The sequence below is a fragment of the Hippocampus zosterae genome, chromosome 19, assembly GCF_025434085.1.
Source record: "Hippocampus zosterae strain Florida chromosome 19, ASM2543408v3, whole genome shotgun sequence".
NCBI classification, from domain to species: Eukaryota; Metazoa; Chordata; class Actinopteri; order Syngnathiformes; family Syngnathidae; genus Hippocampus; species Hippocampus zosterae.
The window spans coordinates 3,919,895-3,937,684 of NC_067469.1; the positions used below are offsets into that span (position 1 = coordinate 3,919,895).

At 47.1% G+C, this 17,790-nt stretch overlaps 2 protein-coding genes and 1 non-coding gene across 4 annotated transcripts; all 3 read right to left on the bottom strand.

Moving 5' to 3' along the window:
• Positions 1 to 4,755: 4,755 nt before the first annotated feature.
• Positions 4,756 to 12,099, bottom strand: smek1 (SMEK homolog 1, suppressor of mek1 (Dictyostelium)). 2 transcript variants are annotated; one of them, XM_052052421.1, is made up of 15 exons: positions 11,031 to 12,099; positions 10,879 to 10,934; positions 10,693 to 10,791; positions 9,785 to 10,399; positions 8,857 to 8,934; positions 8,655 to 8,771; positions 8,277 to 8,393; positions 8,035 to 8,166; positions 7,777 to 7,879; positions 7,520 to 7,678; positions 7,234 to 7,403; positions 6,801 to 6,940; positions 6,439 to 6,629; positions 6,099 to 6,310; positions 4,756 to 5,987 (listed from the first exon to the last, which is right to left on the bottom strand). In XM_052052421.1, the coding sequence occupies exons 1-15, from the start codon at positions 11,170 to 11,172 to the stop codon at positions 5,862 to 5,864; spliced, it is 2,457 nt and encodes an 818-aa protein (XP_051908381.1). In that variant the 5' UTR covers positions 11,173 to 12,099; the 3' UTR covers positions 4,756 to 5,861. The 2 variants fall into 2 exon arrangements, with proteins under 2 accessions (XP_051908381.1, XP_051908380.1); XM_052052420.1 differs by having other exon boundaries at positions 6,801 to 6,943.
• Positions 12,100 to 13,391: 1,292 nt separating this feature from the next.
• tcp1 (t-complex 1) lies at positions 13,392 to 17,774 on the bottom strand. The gene is made up of 12 exons (XM_052052445.1): positions 17,612 to 17,774; positions 16,623 to 16,708; positions 16,404 to 16,532; positions 15,863 to 15,960; positions 15,670 to 15,780; positions 15,410 to 15,591; positions 15,041 to 15,167; positions 14,689 to 14,864; positions 14,481 to 14,604; positions 14,128 to 14,320; positions 13,874 to 14,037; positions 13,392 to 13,774 (listed from the first exon to the last, which is right to left on the bottom strand). Exons 1-12 carry the CDS (start codon positions 17,682 to 17,684, stop codon positions 13,561 to 13,563), a joined length of 1,677 nt encoding a protein of 558 aa, XP_051908405.1. The 5' UTR covers positions 17,685 to 17,774; the 3' UTR covers positions 13,392 to 13,560.
• LOC127592740 (small nucleolar RNA SNORA29) lies at positions 17,219 to 17,353 on the bottom strand. The gene has a single exon (XR_007960207.1). It is a non-coding gene; the product is annotated as a small nucleolar RNA SNORA29 (small nucleolar RNA).
• Positions 17,775 to 17,790: the final 16 nt, after the last annotated feature.

The window sequence follows — 17,790 nt, forward strand, 5'->3', positions numbered from 1 at the left end:
GGTCAGCCAGGGAAGACACACATTAAATATGATCATTCAATAAACAGACCCTGAAGAGACACATGGTGTGGCACCAGCTTGGGTTCAAACGGATCTTGACCCCGCCACCCCCCCCCCCTCAAAGTCACCCCCACGTTGCCTGTTGACCACACACGCAAAAGCGGAGTGCCGCGATGAACCTGGCACGACGTGCGCCAACGCCGCGTGACGTCGAGACACCGTCAATAGTCTCAGACAGTCCCGAGCAGCAGGAGCCATCAGGCCGAGCTGGACGGACCAAAAAGAAAAAAGGAGAAGGGGTAGTGGGGGGGGGGGGGGGGTTGATTATAGAGCGATATTCGCTCTGTCAAACAGAACTTTGACTGCTACTGTATTTCGGGAAACGTTGCTGTTTAGTTAGTTTTCGGTTACCCGCCGTAAGCAAAAGCGGAGGTTTGATTTGAGTGGCTGAATAGTGACTTGAATGTACACAGCGGTAATCCTGAAAAAAAAAAGTGACCAGAGGGCCAACGCGCGCGGGACTGGTCCCACATGTTTCAACTCCCACTGAACCGAGCGTCCGATTCGCATGTTTACAGAGTGAAAACGGACACCTTTAAAGGCTTTCATTCATGCTAGCTCGCGGCGGCGGTGGCAGCTACGAGGCGGATTCCATCGCTTGTGTGGCATCGCGATTTTGTCTCCTCCTTGACCTCGGAGATTTTTATCAGCCTTTTCCTTTCAGCTGATGGTAAGAAGAGTAAAATGATTCAATTAGACAATTTGCGTATGAAACTTTTTACTCAAATTGACAAACACAGAAGTGGCTAAAAAATTAGTTCCGGGGTTCCACAAGTCTGGTTTTAAAAATCTGAATGATAGTTTTGAGGCAGACATTTTTTGAGTCAACAAATTTTTGTGCACCATTTAACTGAGTCAGTCGATTTATTATTATTTTTTAATTCTGCCCTTATCTGAATGTACTGCCGGTAGACCTTAGAAGTTCAGCTTCAAATGAAAACATGCCACTACTAGGAAGACACAAAGCTATAAATCATAGTTCTATCGCCGCCGCTACTATCTGCAACTCATGGCGTGGATTTATGGCGCGCCCCCCCACCCCCATCAGTGTGCTGTACTTCCGACCCATCGCGCACACGCGCAGAGGGTGTAGAAGGTTCATTCTTTATCACTGTGACATTTCCATTTCACATGCAGCCTATGGAGCTCTTAAACTCACATCCATGTTTCCTGTCGCCGCATCGAGGCAACAAAACAAGCCACTTAACATTAGTGACGGCACATCAGCCACAAATTCTTCCACTTCCTGACATCAGCCATGGGAAAAAAGTTTGATTTGAGATTGACAGAGAGCGATAACAGGTCACCAGAACACTTGCATAGCATTGAAGCATCAAACTCCACCAAGCATGAATGCGAAAAGGCAAAAAAAAAAGGGGAAGGGGGTAATGGCGATTAGCAACTATCTGCAGGAAGTCTCACTTTTTCAACAATATGAAGCTGTCAAAGTCATCACAGGCCATTTGCATACTTCCCTAACACCAATCCCGACTGTTCTAAAAGGCAAAGCTTTGGCACCATCTTGTGACGTCAGCTCTATCAAACCGCACCAACAATTGCAATTAATGAACCACAAATTCGCAGGGAATGACTCCAAACTACCAACAGTGTTATATTCCTGGCTCATGACAGCTTTCAGCAAAACGTAATTCAGAATTGACACTAAGGGGAAGTCAAATATATCCTGTTACCCTTTATGCTTAAGGGCCGTTCACGTTTTGATTCTAAACTGTTATTGATAAAGGTTGAGAAGACTGAATAGTACTTTTTTTGGAATGCTTGAAACACTTTTTGTGGAATACTGATAACTGCCAGACTCTTATCTCCAGCGGCCCTTGCGTTAATTGAGTTTGAGATCCCTGTACTCTCCCGTTCATGGCAACAAATGGTTCAAAGCTTGGTCCACATAACAAATTCAACTTGCAAGGTGCAGTTCTACTTAAACAAGGTACACATAGCACACAAAAAAACACTGCAGCACAATATGCATTTGCATGTCATTGCTTCCCCACCACAACCCAAAACATGACAATCAAAGTGGCAGTTTGACCAAGCTTTAAAACATTTTGCACAGCGGGAGAATTTCATTTTCTGCCCTTTTCACTGGAAGCTGTCAAGCTATCAAAAGTAGTAGGCCACCATGACAGGTCGGTTCGTGAAAACTGGCGTGCATCTTACCTCGTTGGTAATGTGAACCAGATGGAACGGATGATGGCTTTCCTCCACTCCTTTCCTCCTCCATCTTTCACGGTCGTGTCCCATCGGTCGTGTCCTGGCCTCCAATTTCACCTGGAGGGGCGGCTGGCTCGAGTCGTGCAACGGCGGTGCTTTCACGGTCGTGTCCCGTCGGTCGTGTCCTGGCCTCCACTTTCACCTGGAGAGTCGGCCGGCTCGAGTCTTGGAACGCGGTGATTAATTACGCGACGCCGCGGGCGTGCGAGGCTGCAAGCCTCAGCGGACGCCGGGGGAACTTCGGCGGACACAGAGAAGACTTTGTGTCGGGGAAACACACGTTATTGTCCGTCACGACGCCGAGGCTCGGAGGGGTTCCGTGAGGGTAGACTTTGTGCAGGTGTTGACATAACCTAGGCCGGGCTTCCGAAGTTTTGGGGTGCACGACGTTTCCGATTTCTGGTCGAGTGGTTCGACTGCGGGATTCCAATATTATATTACGTTTTGGATATATTCCATGGTTTGTGTGTTACTTTACACAGTCCATTATGTTTGTTTGTGTACATTCGACCAAGTATGTTTCGAATACTTTCCCAATGCCGTGACAAAAAGCAGCTGACAAACCCATTCAATCATGTCTCGAATTTTGACGTCACTGCATTGTGAATGGCCTCGCCCAACAAGTCATTTGATTGGTTGATTACATTCCGCAACGTAATCAACCAATCAGATGAAGCAAGCTGAAACAGCTGCCATTTCCCCCCCTCTTCCTTGTTTGCCACCAATCACGCCATTCGGAAGGCGTTCCTTGAAATTGCGAAATTTGCTACTTTCTCCTAACCGGTCCAGTTTCTCTAAAAAATGTGAATCTATCCTACTGTGAAAAATACTTGACGTTTTGATTTATCACCTTGCCCCCCCCCCCCCCACACCCAATAAATACCTCTATTCATCCAGCCATTGTCTGAGTTGCTTATCCGTATAGAATTGAAAACAATATATGACGTCAGAAAAAGTTCCGGGGCTGATATCACGAAATATATCGAATCTAAAATCATAAACTAACATACTTTCCCAGCCTTGTGGAAGTATTTTTTCAGCCTCTGCACCTACGTCATCACGGCCATGTTGATGCCTTCGCTGTCTTCAGAATGGGTGCCCTTGATGACCCCTTGAGCTTGGGAAAGCAGAAAAAAATCAGTCAGGTCAGGTGAGCGGGGAGTTTGCTCCAGCATAATGATGGTTTTGATCAGAGCGTTATGAGCAAGACATGTTGTCCTGCCAAATCTCTTGTCTCTTCTCGCATACTAAATGAAGCAAATGCCACATAAACAAAAGATTAGGATGGATGGATAGATAAGCAGAGACATACATACTGTTTTGTTTTTTTTCCAAAACGACCAGTCTAATCCGGGGCCGGTTAACATGACAGACAGGGTTGATGCCATGGAAGCGAGTCGATCAAAAAGAAGTGTCAAACATGCTTTTCACAGGCCCAGCAGGAAGTGGCGCAACGGCGATGTCTCTGTTGGTGACCCTGCAGACTGGCAGACATACAGGCGGGTCAGGCCGGGACGGTCGCGGCTTCTTGGCAACGGGGAGAGATGGCTGGAGCGGAGGCGAGGAAGAAGATCACACAAACACACACGGTGGTAGAGAGGGCTTCTTTTGTCTCATGATGGCTTTCATGTGAAAGCCATATGTGTGACATATGAGCAATGTGCTCCTCCGCTGTTGACTTTTAATTAAGAACTGGTTAAAGGCCATAATGCACCTAAGCAGAAATAATTTTAGGCATATTGTGGGGAACAGGGTTGTAAAGAATGTTGGAATTTGGCATTTGGTTTCATACAGTGGAAGAAAAATTGCTGGACTTTTTTTAAATTCTGTTATGGTTTTTAGAGCATCTTTTTTAATGGGTTCTTTAAATTTTAGTATTAGTTATATATCTAAAAAAAGGTCACGAAGCAACGTGTAATAAACTAGAAATCTCAAACGATTGTTTGACCTTCTAAACAGACCCACTGCAATTAAAAAATAAATAAATTGGTTTCTTCCTTCACTCGTTTTTGGCACAGCAATGAGGAGGAAAGGCGGGAAAATTACTTTCACAATGAGGATTCTCTTTTTGGAGGTTTCAAGACGAATCGACTTATATAAACACTATCACCATGGAAGCTGCTGTCAAGATTTTGAAGACACACTTTTCTGTCCAGCTGAGCTCACTCCGAGGTGGAACTTAAATGACCCATGAAACGACACATGATTGACGCTTTGTATCTTCTCTTGCAAGACAAGTTCGCCACCTGGTGGACATGGAGGGAACTTGCAATCCCATTCTTGTAAATTTGAAATAGGTCAAGATCAGGAGGGAGAAAAAAAAACACAGGAGTATCGTTTTTTTGCTAGTTTGTGATGGTTGTCACGGTTGTTCTTAATTTTCGGGTCCAGCGGAGCAACAATAATAACTCCTCCTGGACAAACTCCGCCACGGCAAGGAGACACGTGAGGACAAGCGGCGGCAGGACACCTGACAGCAAAGTTCATTTTAATGGTCCCAAGTATTCCGAACAACTAAGTGTACACTCATGTAAAAAGAAACAAAATGAGAAGATATGACAAAATACATCATATCTACAATTCCACTCAATCTTTAATCAAGATGGGATTACAAATTTCTCCAAAAAATCTGCAGTTTCAAAGGGCAAAAATGGTAAAACTAGCTCACCGACTGAGGTCTTTAAAAACCTGTTCAAGTGTGACTGAAAACATCCTGAACATTTAAAGGCAGGTCTCTTTTTGTCCTCATTTACGAAAAGAGGGGTCGGGGGTGGGGTACCCCCCCCGAAAACAAAACGGGAGAATGGCTTGCGAGACAAAGAGAAAAATGAAACACTGAAAGAAAATGCTGGCTTTTGTTTCTCTTCTCTTCAGAGAAATTGTCTGCCAGAGAAGGACGACACTGATGACATCATCAAACTACAAGAAAAGACAGCTCTCTTTTGCCCTGGTCCTCTATGCCTAAACTTAAAAAGGACACAAAACAACATAAAGGAGGAGAGGAAGAAAAAAAGAAAGAAGAAGACGTGAATTCTGGAGAGGGGCTGCGGGAGGTGAGTGTGTGGGTCTGAACTGGCTGAACCATTTGGCCAAATGATGTCCTTCCCTGAGTGGGGGGTTGGGGGGGGTCAGTGGGTGAGGGGGCAGTGGCGGGTTACGATCCAAGTGCTCCAAGCTCTTGGGGGATTTCAGTCTGCATATCCATTTTTTTTCATGTTGTCATTTCCTCCGTCAGCTTCCTTCCAACAGTGCTTTCTCACCGCCCGGTCGTTCCTCCGCCGTGACTTGACGTCCGCCCGCCCGGCTGCCCGTCTGTCTGTCCTCTCAGACGCGACTTCCTCCTTTGCTCTCCTGATTGGCACTTATTTGAATCGGGCTGGTCCAAGAGGGGTGGGGGGGAAGAGGAAGAATCCGTTGGCATCCGTCTCCTCTCTCTGAGCCGCCGGCAGAGCGGGGGGCTTTTCATTCATTCGATTTTGTTGCAGGTTCATCGTTCCCGTGCTGAAGAAGACATTCCCGTCTTCGGAAAACGTCCGAACGGAGCACAAACGGAAGTCGGCGGCGCGCCTTTAGGAGTTCAGTTTGGACTTTTTCGAGGGTGGCAGAGAGTCGTCTTTACTCTCTCCTTCCTCCTCCTCGTCCTCTTCCTCGTCTTCATCGTCATCTGGATAGTCCACCAGTCCCACTAATCCTCCCTGGAGAAGATTTGCATTTTTTTGATTAGAGAAAGCGGCAAAAATACAAACAATATTTGGTGTTTGGGGCGAGATGGGCGTCAACCCAATCTGCTCGTTCTTTTAGCATACCTTTGTGGTTACTGCCGGGGTGGGGCCTGAGCTGCGCGCTCCAGAGCTCGGAGACTCCGGCGAGCCGGGGGAACCCGGGTTCAGAGAGGCGGATGACGGCGGGCTCGACAGGCTGCTTTTGGTGGAGCCCGAAAAGGAGAGTTTGAAGCTCGGGTTCTGCCTGCCGGACAAGGTCGACTTTCCCAGAACTTCCTTGTCATCTGCTTCTTTCACTGCAGGCGGAGATGGCAACACTTTGTAAGACTGACAAAACTTGGAAAAGAAAATATGGACAATCATCCAAAACATCTTGCGTGCGTTTAAAAATTAAAAAAAAAATAAAAATAGGAAAGCGACTTGCATTTCTTCCTCTCCATGAACTTGCTTATGGGCTCCATGAGGTCCTCCTCGCCCTTCATCTTTTCTGAGGGGCGCACGACGGCCTCGCCGTCCTCGAGGTCCTCCTCGTCCGCGTTGAACCACATCTCCTCCTCGTCCTCCAGGGTCCGCGCGTCGCGACGGAAACGGTGGTTCCTCAGGATGGAGCGCATGCTAACCAGTAAGGCACAAGTTGTTCGTCTTATTATTTTTTTTAATACGATTTAACATCCTCACTAAAGCAAGTTGACCTTGAACCTGACCTTTGTCCAATTACATCAGACACTACAATATGTACTGAAATTCCCGAGATTTTGGGTAAAACGTAAAGCCGGTCTCCCCTACCTGTCTAGTTTGGGGTTGTCCTGCCTCTCGCGCTGCTGCTCGTAGCGCAGCTTCAGGCCCTTGAAGGTCTGGACATAGTCCACGTCCTCCAGAGCCTTCCAATAATTCTCAATGATATGAGCGGTGAGAGACTTCACATCCTCCTGGGAGCAATGGAAAAGAGGAGAGGAGGGGGAAGGGGGGGATGATGTGGGGAAGACCGTGTGCGAATGGATCGGGAGAGGGAGAATAAGGAGAGTTTGGAGTGGCGTGGTCATGAGGAGACGCAAAGAAGAGGACGGCAGTTTGGAAAAAGAAAAGCAGCGAGCACAGGAGAGGAAGGGAAAAAAAATACACCATACAAATGAATAGGCATTCATTTAAATGCTTCATTATTTGACAGTGTTCACATGTTTGTTTTGTTGAAGCCATAATTATTTAAACACCTACTCACCACGCGGACGTACTCAAACATCTCAATGATCGCCGAGTTCATGAGGTTGTAGCGCGAGCCGTTCTTGAGGAAGGCCTTCACGACAGGCTCGAAGAGGAAATTCCTCATAATGTAGCGGTTGTAGAATTCATCTTTCAGGCCGATGATTCGCCGCATGAAGCGCAGGGCACCTGGCGGGGCGGGGGGGGGGGGCAACAAGTATAAAGTGAAATGCTGACACACACGTACAATTATAATTTTTTTTTGAAAGTCAGCGTTAGCGTGTGGCCAAAGCCCGCAAACTCACATAGTGCCAAGAAGGCGTGCTGAGAGGCGGTGAGGACCAGGACCCTCCGGAGAATGTCCTTGTTGATGATGTAGTTCTTGATGTGGTAGGTGTGGTGCTCCACGCAGAATGTCAGCAGTTCCAGAATGAGCGCTAACAACTGGGATGTTTGGAAATCATCTAATAGAGAGACAGGGGGGGGGGGGGGAGGATATTTGTTCATCAAGAGCTTTTGGACACAAGCACCATCTGCGCACGCAGACATGGCGGACGTATACCTTTGCTCGGCTTTTCCTCGGTGGTGTTGGCCAGTAGCGGAGCCGACAGGACGTGCATACAGTGCTTGTAGAAGAAGCTGAGAAACTCGGTCTTTTCGGTTTTCTGGGGAAAAAGGCGTTGTCGAGAATGACACTTGGATTTAAGGCCGAGGACATGAGAATTTTTGTTGTTTAGATTCGACACATCCAATATGGCCACCGTCTGTGTTTTTGTCAACAAATATTATTGTGTTTGGAAGCATGGCGGCGCAAACTCACGTTTGCGGTGGCCAGCATGTTTTCTGGATCGACCAGAGTTCGGAGCAGACCCATCAGCTGCACGGCCCCTCCCAACTCGGGGTCCGTGTCACAGATCATGTGCTCGATGATGAGGTTGATCAGTAGGATATCCTGGAAGATAAGTCACCGTTGTGTGCGTGTTATTTCATTTATTTTTATTTCTTAATGAATCGAACGCTACAAACAATTTTCCATTGTTTGAATTCATCCACAGTACTCACGTCATCGTTCTGCTGAGACTCCTGCATGACAAATTCTCGTACCATGGAGGGGTTGTACTCCACCAGATAAGAGAAGATATCGGTTGCCGCCCCCCGCACTTGAACGTCATCCATTCCCTGTCATAAGTAGAGGTTGTGTCAGTCTGTGGAGTCTAATATTTGGTCGGAAACAAAGAACAACATTTTAAAAAAACAGGAACAATTGTCTGAGATTCTTTCAATTTGCCGCCAAAAAAAAAAAAAAAAAAAAAAACAGAGCAGGAAAACAGGAACAAGTGCGGCGGCTCCTTGTATTTGCTCAGCAAAGCACCAAAATCCCGATAGCGATTCGGGATCGCAGCACACAAACCAAATCGGCGTTCGAGTGTCTCCGCTCACCAGTATGACTTCCAGCGCGGGGAGAATCCCCATATTTGACAGAGTCTTGAAGAAGGCATCTCTGTTTTGAGGTTGTAATGTTTGTGAGAACGCGCAGAATTCCTTCAAAAAGTTCACCTGGAAAGGGGAAAGGTGCCGTCAAAAAACAAAGAACAAACATCGAGAAAGGATTGGTTTGGTTTGGAGCCAATCGCGGCAATACCAGTTCATGTCTTTTGTCATCGTCTGTAGCCTCGTCGGTGAGCTGTGCAAAAAGATCGGTCAGGAACTTCTCATCGTCCTGTCGTTGAAGGAGAAGGAAAAAAAAATTGGTGAGCACGATGTAGCAACGAATCATAAAAAATATATCATATGATCGCTGTCCTCATTTTCGGCGTGCCATGCAAGTGAAAAAAAAAGGCAAACAATCAATCACAATCAGTTGACATTTTGTCAAGATTACGTAAAAGTACGACGTTTTACTCGGGATGACAACATTAGCTGTTGCGTACTTATCTAAACTTCCACTTAAATGAAAGTGTGCGCTTCATTTCAATGGACACTTGCCCTCGAGAGTCTTCATGCCAAAATATCGCTGTCAACTTTCAAATGAACGTCGCCTGAGGCAAAAGCGCGCGCACACACACACACACACGCTCGCATGGAGACAGCATCACACACTCTACACAAAAGGTCACATGACCAGTTAGGAAAAAAAAAAGTCAGATGGAACAACAGGAATGTTCCCGATGAAAGGCCTCAGACAAAGTTTTTACAGTCCAGTCATCTCTGCCGTGGAAGTACTTCATTTGACATGATTTTTCCCAAGCGTCTTCTGTATCTGAAATTTGGGCTTAGCCAGCTAATATCAAAGGTAAAATTTTCATAAAACGTTCCGGATGCCATCAGCATGTCTGAAAAAGTTACATGAAAACTTAAACAAGGAATTAGCAACATGTAGTTTTCTACACTTGATTACGTTTTCCAAAATTTATCGTCTATGAAGCAAACTGAAAATTGGAATAGTTCCTTTCAGTTTACGCATCTCTTCTCGACCGTCACATCCTGGCTGGTAATCGAGCGATTCCGAATCAACGCACCTTGTTGGAACCCCAAATTTAAGCTCGCGCGGAGGGATGACGTGAACTCACCTGAAGCATGCCCACAATCTCCACCTTGTTGAAGAAGATGAAGGAGTGCAGGGTGGACAGCATGTTCTCCTCAAAGACGGAGGGAGTGGGCAGTACCATGTCCTGAATGTACTGCACCCGATACGTCTGGTGGATTTTCTGACGCAGTTCAGGGTCCGAGATGGGGATCACCTCCTTAAAGCGGGCCGTCTTGGTGAGGAACTCGCGGTGCCGCCGCGGTTGCTGCAGCGCGGGGTCGAACTCCAGGCAACCGATGACGTCCATGATACACTCGTCCGAGAACATGACCTCGAAGAGCGCCGTACGGTTGAGTAGGAAAATGCCTTTGATGATTTCGTAGAGGTGGTGCAGACCCTCGCGGTTCTCCAGATCCTCGCACACGCGGAAGAGTTCGAGGAGCTTGCGGATGTAGCCCTCGTTCTCGACGGCCAGCGCCAGTTTCTCACGTCGCAGCGGCGACGGCAGCGAGGAGGCCACCAGCTCCGCCAAGTCCTCCAGACGATTCAGCTCGCACGGCGGCAGCTCCAAACCGGGCGACATGTCATCGAAGCGTTCCTCTTCCAGCTCGTCCACCACATCTTGGGTGATGTCCACAGACGGGTCTTTGCCTTGCACCTTGAGAAAGAAGAAATCGCTTGAGTGCCGAAACAGACGCGAGTGGGGGTTTATTAACAGCAAGATAGCTAGCTAGCTAGCTAGCCAACAACAGGGCTATGGATGTGGAGTTGTTCTCATTTCAGAGTTCAGCGTTCGAGACGGTTCGTGTTCTTGAATTGGGAACATTGTTGACATCATCAGAATCAGTCAGAGTTGAGATTCTCTTGTGACTATCACTTCTCGACACAAATTCGCACTACCCTTGACAGCAAAATAAACACAGGTGTCGCTGACAAACACGGCTCAGTAACCTGGCAAATTTTCTCCCAGATCTCATCGCAACCGGCTTTCTCCTGGAAGCTGAGGGCCAAATCGTAGTTTTCCGCCTCTGACCACACGATGAGCGTATCCTGTCAAAAAGAGAGAAGCAAACGTGCATATCAACACATGGGAAATGGTGACACGGCACTTGAGCTTGGCAAAAAAAAAGCACCAACCTGCTGTTTCTGGTACGCTGTGTTTGTGTTTATTTTGGACTCCAGTAGTAGGGAACCTTGAGGGCAACAAAGAGAGTAAGAAAATCAGAGTGGAAGATATTGGCAATTGCGAGTAATGAAGTAGAAATACTATGCCTGCCCAACGTACTCACCGTCACTTTCGGCTCGCACGAGGAGAGACGTGCCCTTCAGCCGGTCCACATACCCCGAGGAAACGTGTCCGGTGCCGCGGTCGTCCCACTGTCTGTCCTCATTGAGGGTATAGACTTTGACTCGTCGTCGAGTGTCCGTCATCCTGGCGGGTGGTCTTAAGCGGTCTTCACCTCCCACCACCCCACCCCACCCCCGTCCTGGGTTGTTACAGGGTACCTGCTTCACCTGAGTAACGCCACAGCTTCAAATTCACCTCTCGACCCGATCCAACAATAAAACACGCCAGTGGCCTTTCAAGCTTGTCAGATGGCCCGACAATTCCTTCTCCGTAGCAGGTGCAACTCAATATTCACACCAATGTGTTTGCACTATATTATTTCCACCAATTTTTTTTTATTAAATCACCACGCATTACATAACAGCCACCGTGAAGAGTCGTAACAACAAAACATGACAAATGTACAACGCGGAACGGGTAGGAGTGAACACCAACTGCTACACCGCGCAATGTTGACATTAATTACGTGCCCATATATATATGCAAAACAATTTTTACCCCAAACACTCTCCGGTTGTTGTGTTCCGCACACACACATACACAACGTTAGCGAATAGCAAAGCTAACGAGTTGACTTGCCTCCATGTAAGCCAAACCCAAGCGATTCTTATGACTGTGTTAAGGCAAAATGACCCCAGCTGCACACCGACAACATTATTTTCACATTTACGGGCAGTACTGAGCGTTTTTAAAAATCCAAAACAATGTTTCGAAATAGCACTCAATAATGCGCCAGCTGGCTAGCGCTAGCTGCTATTTCTTCCCAAAGTGTTCCGCCATGTTCTGGCTCGGGGCCGCGGAGAGAAAACTCTCTCCTTTCAGGTAGGCATGCATCCCCAAAACAATATCAAGCAACGACCCGTGAGCTTCAAATTACTTCGAGCGTTTTGCTTTACACCGTATTGCTATTTGTCATTCATTGGCGATGTCTTGCTCGGATATTTGCTAACAGTCCCCCGTGAGTAGTCAGCCATCTTGGGCCCCGACAGGCTATACGGGGTTTCCAACACAGCAACAACAGGGCAGCGCGCCACATTTAAAGAGACAGTACATGAAAGGAAGACACGTTCCGCTTTATTACGACAACGGTACAGAAATAGTGGTGTTAAAAAAAAGAGCCTCCTTCGGGGCACGAGCAGTGAACGTTCTGTGGGAATTCCACTACGAAAAGAACATGAACGAAATGCACCAAACGTTGCACTTTAAAATTAATATTTTGAGGTGACCATACAGATTACAAAGAAAAGGTCTCTTGCACCCCCGGAAATTGATTTAACCAGGACTACAAAAATTAGGTGGCACGTGTAGCACGCGGAGACTTCCAAAAAAGACGTTTGTTACAATAGTAGCTTTATCCTAAATCTAAATATACAGCAAGTGAGGAATGAGTATTTGAGAGTACACTTTTTGCACTTATACAGGGGTCTCACTTTTGCCCCCTTATCCAGGTTTGGGGTTTTCGATATTTTGTAGAACGAGGACGGGGCATCAAATTTTGAGTTTCATAATTCTTATAAGCATTCTTACAATACAATACAATACATGCCGATTTATATAGCGCTTTCACAACAGCGGCAGCTGTAACAAAGCGCTTCTTGTTTGTAAGTTTAAATTAGACCGACAAAAATTGGCAGGGATGCCATTTATAGGAGAGCATATGCAGTATTTAACAAACTCCTCCTAGAAAATGTATCCAATCGTCTTCAAACTTATTTCATCCTAAAATGTTAAGGATGAAAAGTTATTTGGTTCCATCACACTTGTGGCATTGTGCCATTGACAAAGAAAAACATTTGAGAGTGTTTTACATGTTGTTGCATGTTAATAAATGTGGCAAAAGCTACAGCCATAACATATGGAACCAGCATACCACTGAATCAAACCGAATCCAAACGTTTTAAATTCCTGACTTCTTTGAATCGTATCGGACCCCATGTGTCAAGAATCGTATTAAATAGTCAAACTTTTAGCGTTTACTTGTCATGGTCAGCGGAGGGTATTCACTTAAAATCCAAATCGTGACATTTATTTACAGCAGGCATGTCCAGTTGCAGTCCGCCGCTGCCTTGCCCGTTTTCCATCACTCCCTGCAGCGAACAGATTCCAAGGAGCAGCTCATTAGCAAGCTCTGAAGAAGCACGAGAAAGACACCCGAAAAAGAGTTTGGACATCCCCAGATTTCCAGGTGGAGAACCCAATATAAATAGCCACGTGTAAAGTGCATTAGACTTTACAATAAGGCATAAGACCACTTTTCACCGCATTTTTTGTTTTCAAATAACAGACAAACCACAAAATGATGTTGAACTTGAATCAACAGTCATCTTACCACCCATTGGAGCTTTATTAAGTGTCCAAAACAAAAGAAATCAAATCACTTACAGTCAAAGAGGATTGGGAGTGGGGGACTCAGTAAACAGGCGAAGTGCAAAGCCTACATACACTTGAAGCAAGAGCTCCGTCACATCAACTTAACCCTCCAGAGACCCCGAGCGTATGGCGTCTTGGTACGACGGGCCGCCCTCCTTGGGCTCGGGGAAGAGCTTGATGAGGTCGTCGATGCGCAGGATGGTGATGGCCGCCTCCGTGGCGAACTTCAGGCTTTTTGTCTTCACCATGGTGGGCTCGTAAACGCCCGCCTGCTTGTTGTCTCGGGGCTTGCCGTTCAACAGGTCCAGACCGATCCTGACGCAAACCACGCGGCCCCCGCCCACTGGTCAAATACTGCATGCCGTTTTTTTTAACATGGTTTGGTGGACTTGCGCAAGACACAGAATCACTCACCACTTGAGATTCTTGCGTTCGGGATTGACCTGAGCCTCATTGTGGAAGGCCCTCAGCTTGGCCACCAGATCGGTCGAATCCTGCGCCGCGTTGACGGCCAGCGTCTTGGGGATGACGAGCAGCGAGCGCGCAAACTCGGCGATGGCCAACTGCTCTCGGGAGCCCTGAGCAAACATCACAACGCCAAACCGGCGCATTCACCGATCGGTTGCATCGACACGGTGGGCCGCATTGCGACGCGGCGCTTGCCGTACCATGCTGGTGGCGTAATTCTCCAGGTAGATTGACAAAGCCGCCTCCACGGCGCCCCCTCCCGGGACCACCGACTTGGACTCCAGCACCCGCTTGACCACGCAGAGGGCGTCGTGCAGCGAGCGCTCCATTTCGTCACACATGAAGTCGTTGGCTCCGCGTAGAATGATGGATGCCGACGTGCGCGCTTTAGTGCTACGGGTTGGGAGAAGACGGACACAAATGATGAATCTCGATGACAATATCTTTTCTCTTATGTTGTAATGCGATTTTAAAAAATTGAGACAACACTTTGTATGCAGCTGTGGCAATTTTCAAAGTGCTCTCTGGATAAAGTGAAGTTCTGGCCATTTACTTCTTGACGAGGATGAGCTCATCGTCACAGATGCGTTCTTGCACGACCTCCTCGGCTTGACCCACCATGGTGGCCTCAAATGTCTCCTCTCCCTCCAAATTGGTTAGAGATGAGCAGATGGTGGCTAATGAAACGGACAACGCCAACAAAAACATTCAAAGAACACCAAGGCCGCGTGTAGAAACGTCCAGTCGGGTTGTCGTCTTACCGCCTGTGGCCTTGGCGATGCGTTTGAGGTCCCTCTTGAGAACTCTCCTAACAGCCATGGCGCCGACGTCCACAAAGTACTTGAGGCACATGTCATCGATGCCGCCGGTGGTCAGCACCACGTTGGCTCCGGATGCCAGAATCTTCTGGATCCTCTCCTTTGTGATGTCGGATTCTCTGCAGCAAACATTTGAATGTTGCTCACTCGCTATGGTTGGTGTTTTACGCTTGGTTGTTTAGTGCAGCGCTCACTTGAGAGGACGCCTTTATCACTGTGCAAACTACGTGTTCAGTAACAGCAAATATAAATGGGACTTTTATTTATTTTTTTTTTTTTGAACTTCTCAACCAACCTCTGGCGGATTTGGTCCAGCTTCTCTGGATCATTGATGACAACTTGGACACCCATCTTCATCTTGGTCTTCTGCAGGCTGAAATCCAGACAGGCAATCTTGGCGTTGATAACTCGCTTTGTCATGCCTGCAGATAAAAAAACAAAATAAAAACGTTCCTCGCAGGTTTCATTTGATACAAGTCGCGACGACGAGTGTCAGGCCAGGAAAGCGTCGTCACGCGCAATAAACCAACGTGACCACGTTCTCGCCAAAGCCAGCTTGCTGTATCCCACGCGTATCACTGCCGGCGTCATGGCAAAAGACACGGCAGCAAATAAAAATGGGAACCGGGGCTTTCGATTCTGGAATGTTCCCGAAGCGACGTACCTTGCGAGCCCACCGTGCAGTTGAGCGCGTAGCCGTTGACCAAGAAGCTCTCCTTCTGGCTGCGACCGTGCGCTTTCAGCACGTTGACGGAGTTGATGGGGTATTTGGCCATTCCCCTGCCGTCCACAAACTTCACGGCCAGGGTGGCATCCACCACCATGTTGGCGAAGAAGTCGGCGTCACTGGCGACGACGGGTTAAGGCGGTCAATTGTGCAGAGACGGTTTCGCATCGGTAACATCTCGTAAGCAGAAAGGATACCCTCCAATGATCTTTGAGGACATGGAGGTCTTCGCCGCGTTGATCAAGCACTCCCTGCCCAAGTCGTCTGTTCCGATGGTGAGGTTCTCGTTGATGTAACGCACCGCCTCCCTGAAGCAACCGGATCAAATTGTGTCAGACCATCTCGAGTCGGCGACAGATGACCAACCTTCTTCGGGGGAGGACGTCTCACTTGCAAGCCAGGCGATAGCCGCTGATGACCGACGTGGGGTGAATCTTCTGCTTGACCAGTTCATCGGCACTCTTTAACAACTCCGCAGCGATGATGACCTAACACAGACAGACGGAGACAGGAAACAATTCATATCTCTCAGTATTATTCCACATCAATTTGTATTTTTTTCCGATCAGCATTCACCTGCAAGTTCTCTTCGTTTTATGTGTACTTTGACAAACTCAGTTTGAAACCGCTTTTTGGAATCATCGTTTACCATTTTGGAAAATAAAGATCCCGTATTCAACTATTTTATTCACATGCTCATTCCCACGAACAATATCAAACACTAAAATGTAGACATTAAAAAAAAAAGCACTGTTCCATCTTTTCATTAGAGGCAGCAGAAGAGAGGCTGCATACCCTCTTCAGACACAGATGGGGAGTTTCTCTCTCCTGTTAGCATAGCCACACATCTGTAGCAGTCGGCAGACGCATGGTACTATAACAGGACACGGCGGCGCACCCCATGGCAGGGACCGACGACCTTTTGACTCACCACAGATGTGGTCCCGTCCCCGACCTCCTTGTCCTGCAGCTCGGCCAGTTCACACAGGACTTTGGCGGCCGGGTGCTCCACTTCCAGGAGCTTCAAGATGGTCGCTCCGTCGTTGGTGATGGTCACGTCCTACAGATAGATTTGAACTCAATTAATGAATACATCATATCCGGATATATAAAAGAAAAAACACGGTGGAATGCGATCAACCAAACTCACCCCAATGTCATCCACCAACATTTTGTCAAGGCCCACTGGTCCAAGGGAACTCTTGACAATGTTAGCGATCGATGCCGCAGCCATGACTGAAATGAAAGACAAAAATGATACTCCCAACATACAGTTCCCATTTTAATTTTCTTCTGTAACACCTTTTCCTTAAATCTCTGCCGGTGTTCACACTGCCATATGGACGTTTCTACAAAGCCTGGGAAATCACAGTATAAATTAGCTACTATTAGCACAGGCCCGTGGAGTACTCATGATGCCCCTGGGAGCTACCAGGACCCTATCATCTTGTCCTATATTGTGGGTTCACCATTTTGTTGGCCCAGTGATGTCTCCCGGAGTTAATGTTACATATTCCTCTGGTTTTAGTTGAGATGCGTCCCACTGCATAAAAGTATCTATCCAGCATATGGTGGCATCTAAATAAAATCCTGAAAATGTAACTGTAAAAGGCTGGACAAAACAAAACAATGAAGAATACTGATGTATTCATTCTGACGCAATTTGGGCGTGTATTTTTTTTTTTCAATGAAGGTGTCCAAAATAGAATTGAGGACACATCATGGGTCATGAACGAATGAGTTTTGTTGGTAGTATTCTGTCATTTTATTGGGTGAGGAAACACCGACGCAACCACACCTTCAGACCATGACAGAGTTCGTCTATCCCTTTAGCATAGCCATCCATCCATGGTTCAGAGTGGAAGGTACTTCAATGGGATTGCAATAAAATAATACAAGTGGTTACGCTGCTGGTATGGCTACCATGTTATCATTGTTCTTATTTTACTTTGGAGTTCCGTTAACGCTTCATATGACGTGCATGATCATGACACACACTTTTAAGCTAGCGTTAGCATATAGCTGCGCACATGTGCTAGACAAGAAGCTCAAGGAATCCTTCATTTGGCCCCAATAAGGAGAGCAGAAAGCACTAAGATGCGGCTAATAAATGTCGCGTAGTTAAGCGCGACTACTCACCATTTTGGGTGCGAACCGACTCGCCGGTTGTTCGCTGGCCGAGCACGTTTAACGGACCTTCCAGTAGGGACATTTTGGACCACCACTCCACCAAGAAGAAAGAAACCAGCGGCGCAATGCACTATGGGTAAGCTGGCCTATGTCGGAAACTTCGAGAAAAAGAATAAAAGCATTATTCT

What these genes read in the sequence shown, in the direction of transcription:
- smek1 (XM_052052420.1), bottom strand. Translation starts at nt 11,172, where the DNA reads ATGACGGACACTCGACGACGAGTCAAAGTCTATACCCTCAATGAGGAC. An exon ending in CGTGCGAGCCGAAAGTGACG is followed by an intron (nt 10,935 to 11,030) that starts GTGAGTACGTTG and finishes GTTGCCCTCAAG; the next exon opens with GTTCCCTACTACTGGAGTCC. An exon ending in CGAGGAAAAGCCGAGCAAAG is followed by an intron (nt 7,679 to 7,776) that starts GTATACGTCCGC and finishes TCTCTCTATTAG; the next exon opens with ATGATTTCCAAACATCCCAG.
- tcp1 (XM_052052445.1), bottom strand. Translation starts at nt 17,684, where the DNA reads ATGTCCCTACTGGAAGGTCCGTTAAACGTGCTCGGCCAGCGAACAACC. An exon ending in GTCGGTTCGCACCCAAAATG is followed by an intron (nt 16,709 to 17,611) that starts GTGAGTAGTCGC and finishes CTTTCATTTCAG; the next exon opens with TCATGGCTGCGGCATCGATC. An exon ending in CTGGACCAAATCCGCCAGAG is followed by an intron (nt 14,865 to 15,040) that starts GTTGGTTGAGAA and finishes TGTTTGCTGCAG; the next exon opens with AGAATCCGACATCACAAAGG.